Source organism: Austrofundulus limnaeus, unplaced genomic scaffold (genome assembly GCF_001266775.1).
Source record: "Austrofundulus limnaeus strain Quisiro unplaced genomic scaffold, Austrofundulus_limnaeus-1.0 Scaffold361, whole genome shotgun sequence".
Taxonomy (NCBI): domain Eukaryota; kingdom Metazoa; phylum Chordata; class Actinopteri; order Cyprinodontiformes; family Rivulidae; genus Austrofundulus; species Austrofundulus limnaeus.
Window position 1 is genome coordinate 404,230 of NW_013952763.1, and position 18,088 is coordinate 422,317.

General features: G+C 40.6%; 1 protein-coding gene across 16 annotated transcripts in view; it reads right to left on the reverse strand.

The window, feature by feature from the left end:
- Positions 1-18,088, reverse strand: part of mbnl1 (muscleblind-like splicing regulator 1) — a 45,088-nt gene that overhangs the window by 23,948 nt on the left and 3,052 nt on the right. For 13 of the 16 annotated variants that reach the window (XR_001311468.1, XR_001311467.1, XM_014023243.1 and 10 more), the window contains exons 2-3: positions 13,073-13,556; positions 5,277-6,232 (exon numbers count right to left, since the gene is read on the reverse strand). Coding sequence is in view for 14 of the 16 variants with exons in the window: in XM_014023243.1 (XP_013878697.1) it covers positions 5,277-5,450 (174 nt within the window). In the remaining 2 variants the exon portion in view is untranslated. Of the gene's footprint in view, positions 1-5,276; positions 6,233-6,533; positions 6,637-12,139; positions 12,373-13,072; positions 13,557-18,088 lie in introns of those variants that run through there. The other 3 variants (XM_014023234.1, XM_014023236.1, XM_014023235.1) reach the window with 3 other exon arrangements.

Here is an 18,088-nt window from a genome sequence, read left to right on the forward strand (position 1 = left end):
CACACACACACACACACACACACACACACACACACACCATAAAATGAGCACACTACAGCTATGTATGGTTTTGTGTGTGTGGAGGGCAGGATTAGTGTGCTATTAAACACAAAGCCCCCCAGTGTGAAAGTAAGGCAGATGTAAGTATAGTCCCATCAACACTAGAATAAACAGGCTGSTGTGAACCTACTTTCTAAAATAAAACTCTTATTTTGGGACTTTTAGACAACATGCTGGCTTCTATCAGGAGCAGAGTTAGGAGGACTAACAAACACACAACACAGAAATACGAGCAGCGTCCTAAAAGCTGGCTCTTTCATTTGTCTGAATCAAAATGAAGGAAAGAGCAAAATTATTCACTGTGACTGTGCTCACCATAATCTCATTAAAAATCCAATTAGGATGAAGATTCCCTGTGTCAATTACTGAGGGATGAAATTCCCATAGACCAAAAATGAAAAAAAAAAATTGGTCTAAATTACAGCTTTACAGTAGCAACCTGAAGCTTCATCCAGAGAGAGAACCAGAAAAATAAAAGTTGTAGATGATTTATTGTGAATTAATTTGAAAATACTTAAGTAAAGATGTAAATTTAATTACGTAAACTCTAACTGTTACAATTCATCACTGGTTCCTATAAAATAACAACTAAAGTCCTAGTTGTTACCATTTAAAATGTGTGCTAGTCAATATTGTGTATACATTATTAACCTCCTGAACTTATAACCTGTGCTTGTTACACTAACTGAACAAAATCTTGATTTTAAAGAGCACGGGGCTGTTCAAAATCTGAAAGCACCATTAACACAAAACAGCTATTATTTGCCCAAACACGTGTCTAACCATTGCTACTTATTTGATATACGGATGTTAGTGTCTAATTTGTTACTGTTTATTCCAGTCACTGCTAGAAACATGCTATCAAAATGAAAGAGGAAACACAGAGACAGACAGACAGAAATGCAAAAAAACATGAAGGAAGAAGGCGACCAGACCCGAGCCTTTTAAATGAATGTTTTACTATTTTATGGTTAGAAAATATAGAGACATATTATTAGATAGTCATATTTAATATGTTGTGAAAAATCTTTTACAAGCTTCCTTAATGCAGAGGAGTTTTCTTTTGAACTGTATGTGCTGCTTCTTGTTACTGAAATTCTTTCTCTGGTCGTGTCCCTTTCTTTATCACTTTATTTTTGTTTTATCTGTCTCAACAACTTCTGCAAAACATTTATTTTAGTGGGTTTGTGCACTCCGAGTCTGTATTTATTTTTTTCAAAGCTCATATCGGGTTTGCTTTCTGAAATTAAAATATTGTTTTTGATTAATTTTGTTGCCTTTATGCTTCATTTACTTGAAAATTTAGAAAAGACTCAGTACAAAAAGTAAGGAAATGTGTGTTTGGTAATATATTTCTTTGTTGTTACAATGCTACTTGGCAATAAATCTTATACCATTGGAAATCCTGTTAATTTCCATTTTAAATGGTGCCACATTTGTAAGGATCATGATTTGTGGGATGAGCAKTAGAGCTGTGTACTGTAAGTGGGTTGCACACGTAAAAAATAGTCAAATAGCTTATTTTGCTGTTGATACTGACTTGTTTTGAGGGTCTGGTCCCTCCAGGGGCTGCCAATCAAGTGCCCAGTGTAAAATGTATTGAAGAGTATAGATGCTTTTTTCTTTTCTTTTCCCCCCAGTTTTAGTTTTAATTGTTTCTTTTTCCTTAACTTGAATGGTCACCTATAATGCTGCAAATTAACTTAGTAAACTAGAACAGATGACCAAAGACTGTGTCACAAACATGTCTCCAAGTTAGATTGGGGGCAGAACTGAAAAAAAAAAATAAATGAATAAATAAAAAATAATTTAAAAAACAGTTTTGTATCAATATGGCCCAAAAAATAACTTTAAAATACAAATGTGTTCCCATTTGGCCTGTTTTTTGCTCAGAAGTCAGACGTGACGACAGTGGGTGTGTCAAGTTGGCAGTTAGAGCACAAAGCCTCCAATGCTTTAAATTGTCCGTATCTTTAAACTGCTGTCCAAGACAGATATTAACCGCTTTTTATTTTACGACATGAGAGGCAGAGTTGGCTTAAAAGAAAAAAAAAAGGCAACCTGCTTCTGCTGATAGCTCACATAACAGAGCTGATGTCACTCCCCCCACCCCCTGCACACTTGCCACACAGGTTTCTAAATGTAAATGTGTGTGTGGGGATAGGGGTTGTTAATAGGCGTAATGTGAACCATGCTTTTAAATGGGTGTGGCCTGAACTAAATGAGCTAGAAACTAGACTGAGCGGGACACCCAGAGGAAGGAGCACTACAAGAATGAAAACAAGCAACGACAAGTTYGTTCACTGCAGACAGTAACCCATACCGCTTCACATTCAGTCTATAAACTAATGTGAACAACATTAGCTCTGTTCTTTCCGCAGCTTTAAGCGACAATTATAATCAAGTCATATTAGGAAGTCATCGGTGCAGCAAGTCAGAGGACCTGAATCCACGAGATAACAGACACTGATGGATAAAAGTGGGCCTCCTTCATTAAAATATGACRATGCTTTTGCTTTAAACTCTGCGCTTTCCCACCTGCTTCATTAGAACCATCTGTTGCTAATATTAATTGTAGCTATGTGCATTTTGTTTACACATTCTTAATGGTTTTATCACATCTGAACTATCTGCTCGGCAGTTAATCATCAACAGGCAACATTAAAAAGCCAAATTTAAATCTGGGAGTCCAGGCCGCCATTATCCTTTTCCAAATATTTGCCCTGTTTCAACATAGCTGAGCTGCCTGTGCTGCACCAACCAGATAGACAAGCAGCAGAAAGGGCCGTGCTCTGGGGTTAAGGCCAAGTCTAAAGCCAGAGCACAACTGCATTGGGCTAAATAAATAAATAAACTCTAACCAGAAGGTATATCTCTCACATATGCCTAGAATTTTGCAGTGAGAAGTTACAAAAGAACCTTTTTTCTTTTTGGTTTACACAAATATTATCTTTTGTCTTTTCCTTCATAGACTCTGAACCAGCATGCTTTCGTTTTGTGTGCGAGGCTTTGACCACATGTGCATACGTGTGTGTTTTCTCTATGTTAAAAACACAGGCTAAAAAGAGAGAGAGAGAGTGGATGTTGGGGAAATGACTTGGTTTGGGTGTGACCTGCTCAGCTATGCACTGGTGATCATGTGAGACCTGTTCTAATTATATACTTCTCAAGAAGAAGGTCGATCCACTCTCATGGGCAAAGAAGCCTGTGCACATGTCCAAGAGGGTGCGTTGACGTGTGCGTGAGACTTGTAAAGGAGAGCAATATGGCTCCACGTAACGCAAATCATCGGAGAGTTTGTCCCACATTTCAGCTGTTTAATCTGTTTTAAAGTAAAGTAGGACAACTGATCTCATCAGTGTTTGGAGATCTGTGCAACAGGAACATTTATGATTCGGTGCGTTTCAGGTTTAGATTTCACCAACTATCGATGCACTTAATGAAAAAAATATCAAGATTCGGTTTCTGATTTTTACTGTTATTATTTTTCTTTATTCTTTTCTCAGTCTTTAACCTTCTTGTGCCGTTTCCACTGTGGGTTTTTTTTTGAGACCTGCTCTGCTTTTCATTACCGGAGGACAAAAATGGAACAAGCTGTTAAAAAAAGCATCACCCATCTCCGATAATACAAAAAAAAATAATAAATAAAGTCTAGCTGAAAATTAGTCCAAACTACTAAAATAAACCCCACAGGTCTTTCAAACAGCTACCACACATCTACTAGCTGCTCTTTTATGTTGGTGACCTTTATAATGTTATTGATAATCGAAACACATCTAGATGTACTGTATCAGTATCCTTCGACCTGATGGTAGGAGATCCACCTTTCAGTCAGCGTATGCTTCGATTGCGCACAACTTCTGCAGAACCGAGGGGGATGGTGACATCCAAATCAAGGGAATCTAAGTCAAGCTTTTGTTGCAGTTTTATTTCAGCAGAAGGATCCCAGAGTTTTTTTTTTCTTTTTTATTCAGTACTAGCCAACTTGTCTATTGCTATTTATAACATTTTACTCCTGCGATTCATTTCTGGGAACACGTCAGCATCACTACAGCACAGTAAAATGGGAAAATAAATTACTTCCTGTAAATCACTGGAACATTTTTACATACCTCATCAGAAAAAACTGCTAAATAAAGGCGGCAATAAGCATTGATGTGGTCGAAAAAAAAAGAAGGCTGCATATAAAATGTTGGACATGCACAGAGGCAATTGCACATTTCTTTTAATTCAAGAAGAAGAGTTCATATGGGCTTTAGTTTTCCTTTGGTCAATTTTGTCTTTTAATATGGCATTCTGTAACTACTCAAACATTTTGTCTTTAATCCTAACCTATTTAAACACACAATGACCACAAGTCACCAGTGTCTGCAGGGGTTAAAYAAAAAGAGAAGTAACAGAACAGACAGCCAAACCTTGTGCATGTGTGTGCCATTACTGGAAACTCTGAGTTGAAGTTAAAGATCTGGAGCTCTGACTCAAAGAGTGATTGTGAAGCGAGGATGACTTGGAAAACAGAAACGCCTACTTTCTAGCAAAAAAAAAAAAAAAAAAAGGAATATTGCTGAATCCGGTTTCTAAAATTTGCCTCAACAGTGCTCGAAAAATACAAACATTCACAGAGATACTCACACAAACCCCCTGTGGCYGCCCTTAGGCCTTTGCACAGGAAGTGGTTTGAGTGAGTGAGAGCACCATGACGATGCTACCGCTTCACTCCTTTTTTTGCTGTTAGGATGTGAAACATTTAGGCATCTGTAGAGTCTGAGCACTTGTCAACTAATTCATCTGTTTTTTCTCTCCAAAAGCTACATCACTGCAGGGTTTTCATCATCATTTGTGTGCTGCTGAAGAAATTCATTCAACTGTGTTTATGAAATTGAAATGTAACAGAAATTAGGCTGCTTGGTAAATACTAAAACGTACAGTGCAGTTTAAAGAAGTGCTTTATGAAAAAAAGTCACGACCACTTCCTGAATTAAAAAAAAAGATGCAACTCCCTCCTCACTTTTGTGCCTTTGATCACATTAGTCACATGACCAGAAACAAGTGGGGCCAACAGAGCACATGTTGTGGCCAGATGTAGCACTCCTCACATGCTATTTTCATTTGGTTCCTCAAACTGTCTGCAGTCTCACATCCATCTCACTGCCTGAGATACGACCTCRTTACTTCCTTCCCACTACTTTTTTTTGGGGTTTTCTTCTCCCTCTTACCTTTAGCGAATCGAAGCACGCGATCACCCGGCCGTTGTCCACCTGGCAGCTCTTGGCCGGATGAGCAAACTTGCACTCCTGGTCGGAGCGCGAGCAGGTGCCCCTCTGAAACTCCCGGCACACTTCCAGCGTCAGCCACTTTGTGTCACGGATATGTGCTATGTTCATGGCCATGGCAACTCTGTAGCCCAAATATTCCTCGCAGAGATGTGTTCAATCGCGAATAAAGTCTAGTGTTTTATTCCACGACTTCAGAGTCCTTTCTGATTTTTTGCTGTTGCTGTCTGTGACGTGCTCAAATGAAACATTCAAAATTAAAAAAAAGGCGTCAGTCGATTGAGAGGGCTCCTTTTGAAATGTTGCAGGACAATGTTTGATGCTAATGAGTCATTTTCCTGATCAAACAACACCTGTGAGTAAATCCAGGAAAAGAAAAGAAAAACTACCTAAAAAGTTGTCCGTTTTGGCTTGACCTTTCTGTCAATTTGTTTATTGCTTACTCTCGCCTACAAATGAGAGCACTCTGGTTAGGTGCGGTGAAGCAGGCGACGAAGGCGACACTCGGGGGTATAGTCTGCTTCAGGGAGGTTAAGGACACTGAGGACTGAGTGGAGGCTTCAAGGGTCAAAGGCGAAGGTGAAAGGCAAAGGTGTGTGAGATGCTGCGCGGGCCTGGTGGTGTGCTGGGCTGCAGTGGTAAGGCTGGTCGGCTGGTGGTGAGCGGAAGTGGCTGTCCTGTGAGGAAAGCTGAGGCTGGGGGCCCAGCTGGGTGCAGTGGTTGGCGATGGCAGAAAGGGGACGACTGGTGTCGGAGCGTAGGCGGCGGGGAAAGGGTGCGGCTGCTGTCCTTAGACTTGTATTACTGTGGCAGCAAGCGGGCGAGCGAGGGGGGGAGGGTGGAGCTTCAGCTGTAGAAGCAGGTCAAAGCTGCAGCAGACATCAGGGAAGGCACTTCCTCTGAGGAGAGAGTGAGACAACGGGAGGGAGAGAGAGACAGATTAGTCTAATGACTCACATAAAAACATTTTATGCTTTTGTCTCCTCGTGTCTTTCAGAGGAGATCTGCTGGACCTCTTCAGTCGTGCCACTGCAACGCTATGCAGCTGCGGGAATGAGGAATATGTACAAATGTCAAAAATGCAGGGGTGTCAGCTAAAACAAATAAAACTTTCACCCTGCCCTGCGCTCTAAACACACATATTGCACACACACGCTCATCACACCACAGCGCTCATACTCACACACACAAAAAACGCACAATGCTGCTATTCACAACTTTCCGCCTCTTCTGACCGACGCAGGAGAAAATCAGATCAAGTCCTGTATCACTTGCCGTCCAGTAACGCAAAGCTGGCCATTATTAATGCGTTTAAAGGTGAACGAAAGGAAGAGAGTGAAAGCGAGGGGGGGGGGGGGGGTTGAGGCAGGGCACGAGGGAGAAGAGTTTAGTCATTTCCTTTCTTGTGAAGTCTTGTGAGAGTCGGGACCAATGAGCGCTAGCCTGAGTTGCAGCAACATTCTGGGCTGAGGGCCAGGTGAGGGCAGGGGGAGGAGCAACCAGGAGGCTGACCTGCCCGCTGCTGGAGAAAAACACACACACACAGGCTGAAATTATCACTCCGTTTAAGATTTCCATGGCTACTTGCTGTCCCATAAACACATAATAAATCAATCTGTCATCCAACAATTCATAAAAGATCCAGTTAAGTCCTTTTTGGAGGCAAGTTTGAGAAGGAAAAAATGATGCTGACGTTACAATCACATAAAAGTGGTCTCAGTATTGCAACGGTTACGTCACAGTCTGAAGTGAAAAACATTATTATTACTGCCATTTTGTTTTTGGTGTATATTTTTAGTGCTGAGGGAATTTGTATGATTAGGCTCCCAGGGGCCAATTCGGCTCTTATCACACAGACGGCGTGAGTCACCACACCCTTACAGGGTAATCGCTTTTCCCAGAAAGGCACGTGTACCTTCAGCAGCTAACTACTGCTAACTACACAGCACAGCAAACACAATATTTCAGCACCCTGCTGCAGAAGCAGCTGAAGGCAGGGTGACCTAGCCACATGGGTAAACCATGCTTCTAGAGAGGAAAAACAGGAAGTGAAGAAGTAAACGCTTTCTGTTCACCTTGCATGACCCTTGAAAGAGCGCAACAGCTAGAGACGACCTTTGGATTCAAAGCACAAATGTATGCAAATGCGAGAACTGTCCGACGTTGCACGTACTGTGATATAGATACAAATCAATTCCAATGCCTAATAAAAACAATTTTAATAAAGTCTGACACTTTTATTAAACGCTGGTTTTTCATATAATGAAAGAAGTAAAGCTCCTTGTCAGTTTAATCACCCTTTCGTGTCCAAAACATTTCTCGACTCAGTGTCTTGCTCTGGAATATGCCATGTTTTTGTTTACACAACCATGGGCATGTTTCTGTTCCCATGAACTCTGTTTACATCATTTCATCTTCACTCCTGTGAAAAGTCAGCCTGGCCCGATACTCATGATTTATCCTGAGTTCCCCAGGACCTCTAGGTTTCATTTCATATAATGTTACTTCTATTTTTTTTAACTGCAGRACAGCTTCAGTCTGATCGGACACACATTTTGCCACACAAATAAGATGCTGCGGATTTTTACTGAACAAAAGCCACAGCTGGACACTTTTAATGAGGTGGAACAGAGGGATCTATTTAAAGATTTCCTTAAATGAATGTGCCAGTGTTGTTATGACTTGACGGATGAAGAACTGATGCCCTCTGAGTTCTGTTGCAATCATTTTCCATGGTTTCTTCAAGAAAGCAGTGCGTATCTGTGGCGATGTAGAGTGTGGTAATGTGCCAGAGTAATAATCAGAGGTCTTTATGATCCATCATGTCTGGGCAGGAACAGCCTTGCTCCATTGATTTCTTCATCTCTGTGGTCTTCCCCGTTGCACGCCCCTAACTCAAACTAATCCCCTTTTACCACTTGGTGCCCCTTTCATATGTTTCATTTTATTTACATTACTGAATGTTAAATTTTTAGCTTCTTACTGCTGTATTTATGAGGTTTTTGACTTCTTTGATCTTTTTGTTTCTTTCCACGACCTCAACTTGGTCCATATATCAGTGTGACTGTCTGGCCTACACCCTCTTCCAGCATCCTCAGCAACACTCCCCTCAGCCTCCAAGGTCTTGTAAGCTGGTGCAAGGTCAATCACAGCAGAGGAAGGGAATGGCGAGCGAGAGTGAATGAGAGAGACTGAGTGTTTCCTATTAGCCTTTAAAACACRTGGACAGAAATTGTACCAGGTTGCAATTAGAAGAAGTCTTTGATATCGGCACATCACCAACAGATCACGGTCATGCAACACCAACAAATGCCTTAATGGCGTACGTGTAATCTGATATGAGAAACAAGTCTGGACATCTTTTTTTTTTACTTTCTACTGGCTCTGAGACTCAAAGCTAATTTGCATTTTGTGGCAAATGATCCTCCAGCAATCACCTATATTCAGAAAAACGCACGAAAATAAAACACTCTTAGAGCTAATTGATAAAGGTTTTCTGAGGACAAAGACCTGTTTTGTTGTAAAGACGTGCCTCAACTGATTAAAACCTAGAGCTATCCAAGTATTAGAAAATATGAGTGGGTGTTGCAGTAATGTTAGTTCAATTTGGAGATTACAAAAAAAGAAGGTGGGGTTTAAAGTCATGATAAGACTTCCTAAAAACAGAGAACACTAAAGTTTGACATTTCAGGTTTGTTTGGGTGGAAGAAGCTAGTTTTCCACCAATGTTTGCATATCCATCATTTTACCCACTCCTTTTGTGAGTACTTTGATATTTTAATGACAGTGATCCAATCTTCACCAAAATAWTTTTTTTTCTCTTACCTGCATGCAAATTCAAAAAATAAAAAACTTGGCTTGTGAGGTCTTTGTGTCATATTACAAATAAACAGACAAAGCAGTAGATCAAAATGTTTCAAAGCCTCATCTTGACAGAGTAGTTACACACTGGTGGTAAACAGTGCAGTATTAGTAACTATATGCTGCAGTTTATGTGCATACCTAGCAATCAAAAGACAGCTGTGGCTGCCTTTTTTTACCTTATCTGTTGAGACAAAAGCATTCACCTTTTCTGGTTTACTGCTTTTCAGTAAAAGGGAGTAGTTTCAGCATTCTGACTAAGGTGGAGTCAGGGTGACAGTTTGCTGATACAGATCGTCATGGTGGACAAAGCAGTCGGAAATGCACTCCTGGTCTTCCAGCTCGTAATGCAGCGTGTGCTCAGAAAATAGTGTACCAGTATTGTCCTCACTGACCCTTCAAACACACAAACTCTGGCGCTTATATTGATAAATGAATGCTTGCATCTTTTTTCTGCTGTCTTTTGATATATTTAAAATTGCTCAACACAAATTTAAACTGTATAGACCAATAAAACATTAGCTATGGCACTTTTATTACTTACACATCTGCATATTTTGCATTCATTACAGCACTTTTAATGTGTTTTGGATTTAATTCCAATAATGTCTGCATCCATTGGGCACAATATAAAATCTAAAGAAGATATTTATCTATTTATCCATCAATTAAACACATCTAAAATGGACAACCATGCTGCAAAGGGCTCATATAAGAAAAAAATATCTTAATTTGAGTGTCCCTTTTCGTCGTCATCGTCATGGAGTTATTAGCTCATCTCAACTTTAATTTTACTAACTTATTTGTCCTTCAATTATATAATTAAGCTCTGAAAGTGCAGCTTGAKCTCGGAATGCAAAATAAACAATGGCTATTGATTCCTTTTAGAGCAAACCTCTGGGACAATGAGAGCTCTTGTTTAGCAGACGTAGACAGAGCTGTGCACGCGCACAGGCACACACAAGACAACACACTGACGACATACAGAAATGCTAAACTTTTGCAAAAACACAAAACTCTTCTCTGTCCAAACACTAAGTGTTCCTAGGATGTGGTGAATACCTCCATCTGTGAGCAACACTGAACCTCTGTGTACACGTATTAAGTGTAAACATGTGATGAAATGAACTGCGAGGATAACGGATGACCTAAATAAGATAAATTACAAACTTAGGACATCTTCAACCGGCCAAACCGAGTGGAAAAAATATATAATCAGTAGAAGTAATACRAGTTTTAAACTTGTTGGTCTGCGCACCAGATGTCAGATATCATTTGACTGCATAAGTGAAAGTATATCAGATGTAGAAACAACGAAACAAACAATTAAGTAAAAATAGTTTTCATACAACAACAGAACACAAGAACTTTTAACCATGTTTGCAAAGTCCATGCCCATTAAAAACTACATTTGGTTCTTTTATCCGTGCATAAAATGCAAAAGTAAATACCTAAAGGGAAATGTTACTTCTTCTTGCACTAGTTATTAATAGTTGTGCTTTGTGAGCCAGTTCTAAAGAAATGAGGCATTGCTAACGCGTGTRCCACAAAGTTTGACTAAATGAAACAGATCTGTTCACGTTGATGAAAACAAGCTAGATTTTAAGAGGGGAAAATGGTATGAGAATCAGTTATGGTAGGAGGATTTAAAAAATGTTTTAGCTCCTTGCCTGTACTTCCTGGACGAGGAGATTTGTTGTCACAGTTATGAGAAGAAGCTGATGGTGCTGTAGTGGATGGAAAACAAGCACATGCTTATGTTGGCTGTGTACCTCTGGAGAGATTCTTCACGAAACACWGACTTGACGACAAAACGGCTTCAGAACATTCTCATGTTGCATATTAATGCTGCTGTGTAATTCAGTGAAAGGTTGCCCCTGGCTTCAAAGTGCAATGTGTTACTAAGACACAAGCCTGAACATTATCAAATGCTGATAAGAGCTGAGGCAGATGGGTATCATGTCAGGTTAAACACTCGTTAATTACAAGAGTAACAAAAAGCTGGGCTTCTGACAGCTGTTGAAGTCAATTAATATTAGCTTAGCAAGGACTTGTGTTAAGTGGAGGGTGTCTTACTCAACCAAAGCTGTGAGAAAGCAACACTCAGAAGGAATGAAACGTGGCCATAACATCACAGGAACGACCAAAGGGTTCTTCATGTAATAACGGCTTAACCTGTCAGTGCAGACTCAAGTATGCACATAATCCTGTCTGTGGGGCAGATGTGAAGTTAGAGGCAACCGACAACACTTCCTCTGTCTATACATCTATACAAAGAGATGTCATTTTCGCCAGCCATAGTCGCACCAACAAAATGAAATGTTGCACAGATGGTTTCTAGACAGCAACTCCGTCCACCTGCAGCAGGGCTTTTGTTTAAAAACTCCTCCATACAACAAACCACACATCTGTCTGCGTTTTGCCCACTTGCATGTGTGTACATACGGGTGTTGTTTGTGTGCGTGCTCCTGTCTGAGCCACCATGAACCCAGCTCAGTCACAACAACAACAACATTCCTCACCATTGCCCCAACCACGGACACGCCGCCAAGAGGAAACCCGGAGAGGCGAGGAGGAGGAGAAGGGCAGAGATGGTGAGGAGAAACAAAGAGGTAAAAAATGTGAAATGGAAGCTAAAAGTTAAAGCTGCGAAGATCGTCTGTCATACGTCTGTTTTTTTTTTTTTACTTTTTTTTTTCTTTTATTCAACAGAGTTTTATACAGCTGTTTTTTTTTTCAGTTTTGGACTCAGAAAGAGGAAACACTGACAAAAGGCTGTACTTTTTAAAAAAGAAACAGTTTTGAGTACAAGACAGTTTGTCCAGCGGCATTTTTGGCATACTTATATTGGACTGATTATTTGAAACCGACCTAAATCTTTAAAGAACCCAAGAAAAACACACAAATCTTTGTCCAAAGTCAAAATAAAATATGACGCAACTTACTTTTACACCCGCTTGAACATCAGCTCGTAAAATCCCTCCATTTACTGGATTTCTTTCTTGGGTGTCTTTCCTTTTTAAACTTTCTTCCTCTTTTTGGTTACTCCCCCACCACCGTTCTGTCAGACGCATGCAAACACTCGCTCAGCCAGACGTATACACTAACACACACACACACACACAGACAGAGTCAACCTTCTAACACACTCTCTCCTCCTGCGACCCGAAAAGCTTGGCAAGATTCTACTGTACTGAAATACTGCTCGCCATATAAGGTAGCAGCAGCTTCACATGTCACGCGTAATTTACATACACAGAGGGTGGGAGTTTCGCCTCACACACGTTACAGAAATGCACACATGTAAAGCCATGCTTCCCACCTTCAGGCTGACGCAGCGAGAAGGGTGAAGATGCTTGAGATTTGTTTTTTCCTTCTTCCTTTTTCAACGATTGTGTGTGTGTTTTACCGAGCCCTGCAGGATAACTCCCAACATGTCCAATGTTGAGTCAGATGAAGGGAATGAAAGCTGAGTGGGCGATCTATTGATCCTCTTCACTGCTTCCTGGAAAAACCACGGCCTTCCAAAACACACACACAGACACAGACACACACACACGTACACACACTAGCAAATTTTCTTGCTAACTAGCACTACCCTCAGGAAGAAGTTATTATGTGGCTGCCTGGTTTGAGCCAGGAATGTGTTTATCAGTGTACATGTGATCATATCTATAAAAACAAGCTGTAACAAATGGAAGTTACCCGTGTGGTCCATACACTGAAGCCACACACATATGTAAACATACAGCAGACACAGTCTCCATATTTCTCTGCGTGGTGTCTTAGTTTAGAAAGTGAGGACAGAAGCTCAGACAGGAGGAAAGGTCTAGACAAATCCCTGAGACAGGGTGGAGGGCTATAAAGCGAGCTCTTACCTCTCACATAGCTCTCCAGTTAGTGTGCGTGGGCATCCGCGTGTCGACTGGCGCTGTGTGTTTATGCGTGTGTTCAGACAGGCCACGACAGCAGACCCTTAGGCACCGGCTGGACCATTCTCAGGCAGGCAGGAAGGCAGGCAGAACACAACAAGGCAGAGCGACTGGCAGAGGAGAGGCAAGCGAGGGAGCGAGTGAATCAGCAGCGAACGAGTGAAGGAGCTGTGCAGAGCTGAGCACCAACAGAGAGAGAGAGAGAGAGAGAAAGAGAGAGAGAGAGAGAGAGTGGGAGAGGAGGAGTGTGTGTGTTGCAGTGTTGGCTGTGCGCTAGTGTCGTCCCCTCCCCAGCCTCTTCAAGTGTCTGAGCTGGGGCTGTGCGGAGCTGTGCTGAGACGGGCTGGGCTACGTCTTTACTGGATCTCCAGCCTCTGGATCRTCTGTCTGCTGCAGGGAAGTGCTGCTCGCTGGGCGGCAGTTGCAACAGCTGTGGAAGGAGGAGGAGGAGGAGGAGGGAGCTGTGACTGCACTGAGCATACAGATCCTGCAGTTCCCTCTCYCTCCGTCTCATCTCTATACTAAAGATGGCCACGCCCCCCCTTTCTAAAACAACACCAGGAAGTATGAGGTCAGTTACAGCAGAGCTGCCCTTGCTTTTCCACAGTAGCTAAAGAAGAAGCAGAAAGGTGCGTGAATAAAAAAAGGAGTGGGAAAACACAACAGGAAGAAGGAAGTAACAAGACAAACATATAAATAAGGGAAACCATACAGTGACAATGAGGACTGAAAGGTTTAAAAATAATATGAAAGTAAAGTTGGAAACAAACAGAAAGAAGTCAAACGCACAAGCGAAAGAAGGGTCTTAGAATGGCGAGGAGGAAAACGGCAGACGGAAAGAATGAATAGATGGAGGGGTGTGGAGGAAACAACTATGGAAAGATTTACAGGGAGTTTGTGGCAGATTAGTCCAGCTCCATTCTCTCCCCTTCATACTGCTTTTCTGCTGTGTAGGATTGGGCAATATTGGCAAAATAAATTATCATGATTAATTGGGGTATTTAAACGATAACRATTAATTTGACGATTAATCCCCTGGAGACCCTTACGTCCAGGTCACATAACCAATTTGGTGGGAAAGATTTGCTCTTCATAAAAATCTGTTCCAAATTGTGTCAAAATTACAGACTTCAGGCTACACATCAAATTTTTAATTGTGTCGATAGGTAAATGAATTACAGAACTTTTTTAAATGTTCATCATACAGTATTTGAAGCAGAGAGGAGCACTGAGCGGACTCTGCCTGGTGGCATTAATCATATTAATCTTTAAGTGTCAAATAATAATCGATTAATGTTTTTCTGACGATTAATTGCACACGATGCGATTATGCCCAACCCTACTGCTGTGGCATGCAGACTTCAGCTCTACCTCACAGCACCTCTTCCTCACTTTGTACCAACATCAAACTACATCATCAATCCACTACTATAGTACCACAAAGTATAAAACTTAAATACTCATGACTACTATGGAAGATACAAATYGAAACAATTTGCTGCCCTTCAGTAGCATATTACAGGACAAACTGAATGAGGAAATATAAAAGCAATAGCAGGTACCATACTCTCCTCTATTGCTGTTGACACAAGGCTTTTAGTGCCTCAACCCCTGCAGTCAGAGGAAAGTCTGGGGGACTAAAGGAGCCTCCAAAAATCAGATTTGGACCTGATGCTGCAATATCCGGCAGCTCAGGAGATAGTGGAACTGGCATCTGAGGAATCCTTACAGATTTTCAGCTGTGAGACGGGTTTTGTTTCTGATCATAAATATTGTCTATAACTCATTTCACTTGTGGGCATAAAGAAAATTCAAACATTACAATAAATAAATAAATAAATAAATAAATAAATAAATAAATAAAAGTCGCAATGCATTTTGTTGAACTTTTCATAACGCTGGTCAGTTCTACTTGGCTGGTGCCGATATTCGAGTTTGGGAGCTGCAGTTGGGGATGTGCACACCCTGCGAGTCATTAAAGTCACATGTGCGCCACAGACCCAAACATCCACTGTGTGGGTCATCTAGGTCGATTTCACTTGGGAGTTAAAAACATACGCCACTGAAATGTCAGATGTTTTAGTCACATGTTTCACGGCAGCACAGCTTTTTGTATCTACGGTCCGACCTTCAAATGAGCAGAAAAAAGGATAAAATAAATAAATAAAAATCAATACAGGAAGTTCAGAYGCCTTCTTTTCAAACAATTAGGATTAATATTATCCACGCGAGAATTAACAGTACGACACACACATGATCATTGTATATTCTACACTTTGGTTTTGCAAATGAGTTTAAACATCCTGATAAAATTGTCATTTGAAAAACAACAACAAAAAATGTCACGCCTCAAACGCTTGTGTTTTATGGAGCAGTTTCCCCGCTGCATAGTTCTGTTTAATATTAAGCTGCTGATAAGTCAGCTCTAATTTACACATCTTAAACCCAGGGTGTTGATTTGTGGGAGAGTCGGCTGCAGTGCCAACGCTATCAAAGATCTTGACAAAATGTGCCTCCACGCTGAGGGAGCACAAAAATAGCTTCTAATTTGAATTTTAATAAATAGTGTTATTGTGCATGTCATTGTCTGTTTTAGACAATTAGGGATTATTGATGGAAAGGTTTGCTCTAAACCATGAAAGCAACACTGCAGTAGACGATGTGCTCTAAATTAGCAGCACTTCCTGTTTGACAGCAAACCGAGCATTTTGTTATAACATAATAAAAATTAATGGTGACTGATATTGTTCAGGATTAATATGAGACAGTTTTACTTTCAGAGAAGGGGCATCTCGGCGAAGCTGATGTGGAATTTTCCCTTTTTTTAATGCAGCTGAGTGTAAGGCTTCTATTCGTTTTGGTTTCTGTATGTTTTATTTTACTCCGCCACATCTTTCTTCATATTTTTAGTGCACCGTTTTACTGTCATTTTGTGCGTTATGACTTTCACTGACTTGTCATAAAAACTAAATTGCATACACAGAGATGACCTTTATCCTGAAACTCCCCACATCTAAATGTCTGCTCCTAATAATGTGCCGTTTCATTCTCCCTTTACTATAAATAAATATCTTTAACAGCTGAGCCAGAGTTTCCTAATGCTAAATATTTGCAGATTTTGTTTTACAAGCAACATTTTCAAGTTTCATTCTGCAAACAGTTTATTCAAACATGTCTTCTGCTCAACACGTTATGTATCTCAGAGTTAGGAAAGTAGTGCTGAGGTCAGAGAGGCAATGAATGTGTGAAAGAAGGAGCACAGAGCAAAGTGAATAAACCCACTAACTGAGCAAACTGTTCATGCACGAATGCTAACCAACTGAAAACAGGAAGACGTGTGTAAGCGATACATTAAAAGGGGAATTCCAGCATTTTTTCATAAGAAGAAAAGTAAAAATAATCACAGGAGAGCAACTTAAATATTGAAAACGTTTGTAACATATTTTTCATTTAGTCATCTCGCTTTGGCATTGATGAAAATGAAGCTAAAAGTTGATTTCAAAAGGGAAAAAAAATCATAGAGCATCCATTTTCCCCCCGTACATTTCATTTTAATCATTAACATCCTAAATGTAAATATTATCCTTTTATCTCCTCTGTTTTTCGTCCTCATCTTTAATGAACTCAACTTTCCAGCTAACGCTTCCACATCATGTCAGGGCTTTGCTATTTCTCAGTCCTCTGTAAATGACATTGGCTGGCAGATGTGAACTCTCACTTCTCTGAGGAAACATCTAAGAGCTTTTGTGCGCCAAAACCTGACGGTTCATTTATCATCTGTGTCTCCAAGTATGCGTTACTCTCACATTAACAATCATTTCAATAATGCACAATTTAAAAAAATAAATAAACAGTGTGGAGTTGAGACTACAATAACACAGACATTAGTTGATTTTCTGATCACATACAACAAGTTAAAAGTTAAACAAAGCCTCGTGGTTTTTTTTTTTTTTTCAGATTAGAAGGCACGTTTGCTTGTCGCATTTGTAGTTTTCTCTTAACCTGTTTTCATTTTGATAAGAGTGCAGGTGCAAACGAAGGTGTCAAGACAGAAACACAGAGAAAGGAAATCGCAGCGTGCCTTATCCCCATCTGACACCACTATGTGCAAATGAAAGTAACAGTCAAGCTTGAGGCTCATCTTAGAAATAAAATGAAAGCAAATTGAGACAACTTAACATTGGTCTTTTACTAGCGATTTTTTCCCCGTCTTAATGTCGCCACTAGATATAAGGGCCCATCTGATTGCAAAATACCACTTCCTCTTACAGAGAAAAAAGGACAAATTTTAGCAAACAGCAAACTAGTCTCATCGAGCAAAGAAACTTTCTCTCAACTTCAGTCAGTTGTAGTATTTTAAGAAGCAGTTCAAACACAACAGAAAYACTGATAATGTGACCCACAGACATAAATCCTTTGTATAAATAGATTACACAGACAGAATGTTTACCTGTTTGTCTATCGCTGACGTGCCACTGGGACACACAGAGCCACTTCAGCACAGGTCATGCTGATGCAATGCATTGTGGGACGAACTGACATCTTCGTTTCGGTCTTCCTCTTCTCTCTCTCACTCTCATAATAGCAGCTTCTGCTTAGCAACGGCCATACCGCAAATGTGGTCAGGTTTACAGCAAACCATCACTGCGGAACATCAAGTCTCCATGACAACCRCTCCTTATCACATTTGCATCTTCTGCTTGCATTATGTACTTACGCCAAATATGGTCACCGTATGTTTTTGTCCCCGACTCTCTCTGGATCCCCTTTTCATAACTTCCTCTTTTCCTCCATTTGCACAACTCTGTGCACACACGCCGTGTTGTCATGTTCCCACACGTTAAACTGTTCATTAGAGGCACTTCTCTGAGCAGTAATGTTCAGCTTTGATCGCATGGTTGAAAACATTAAATCTCAATTACTTTGTAACTAAACTAAAGTTACAGGTGTTGTGTTTTATAT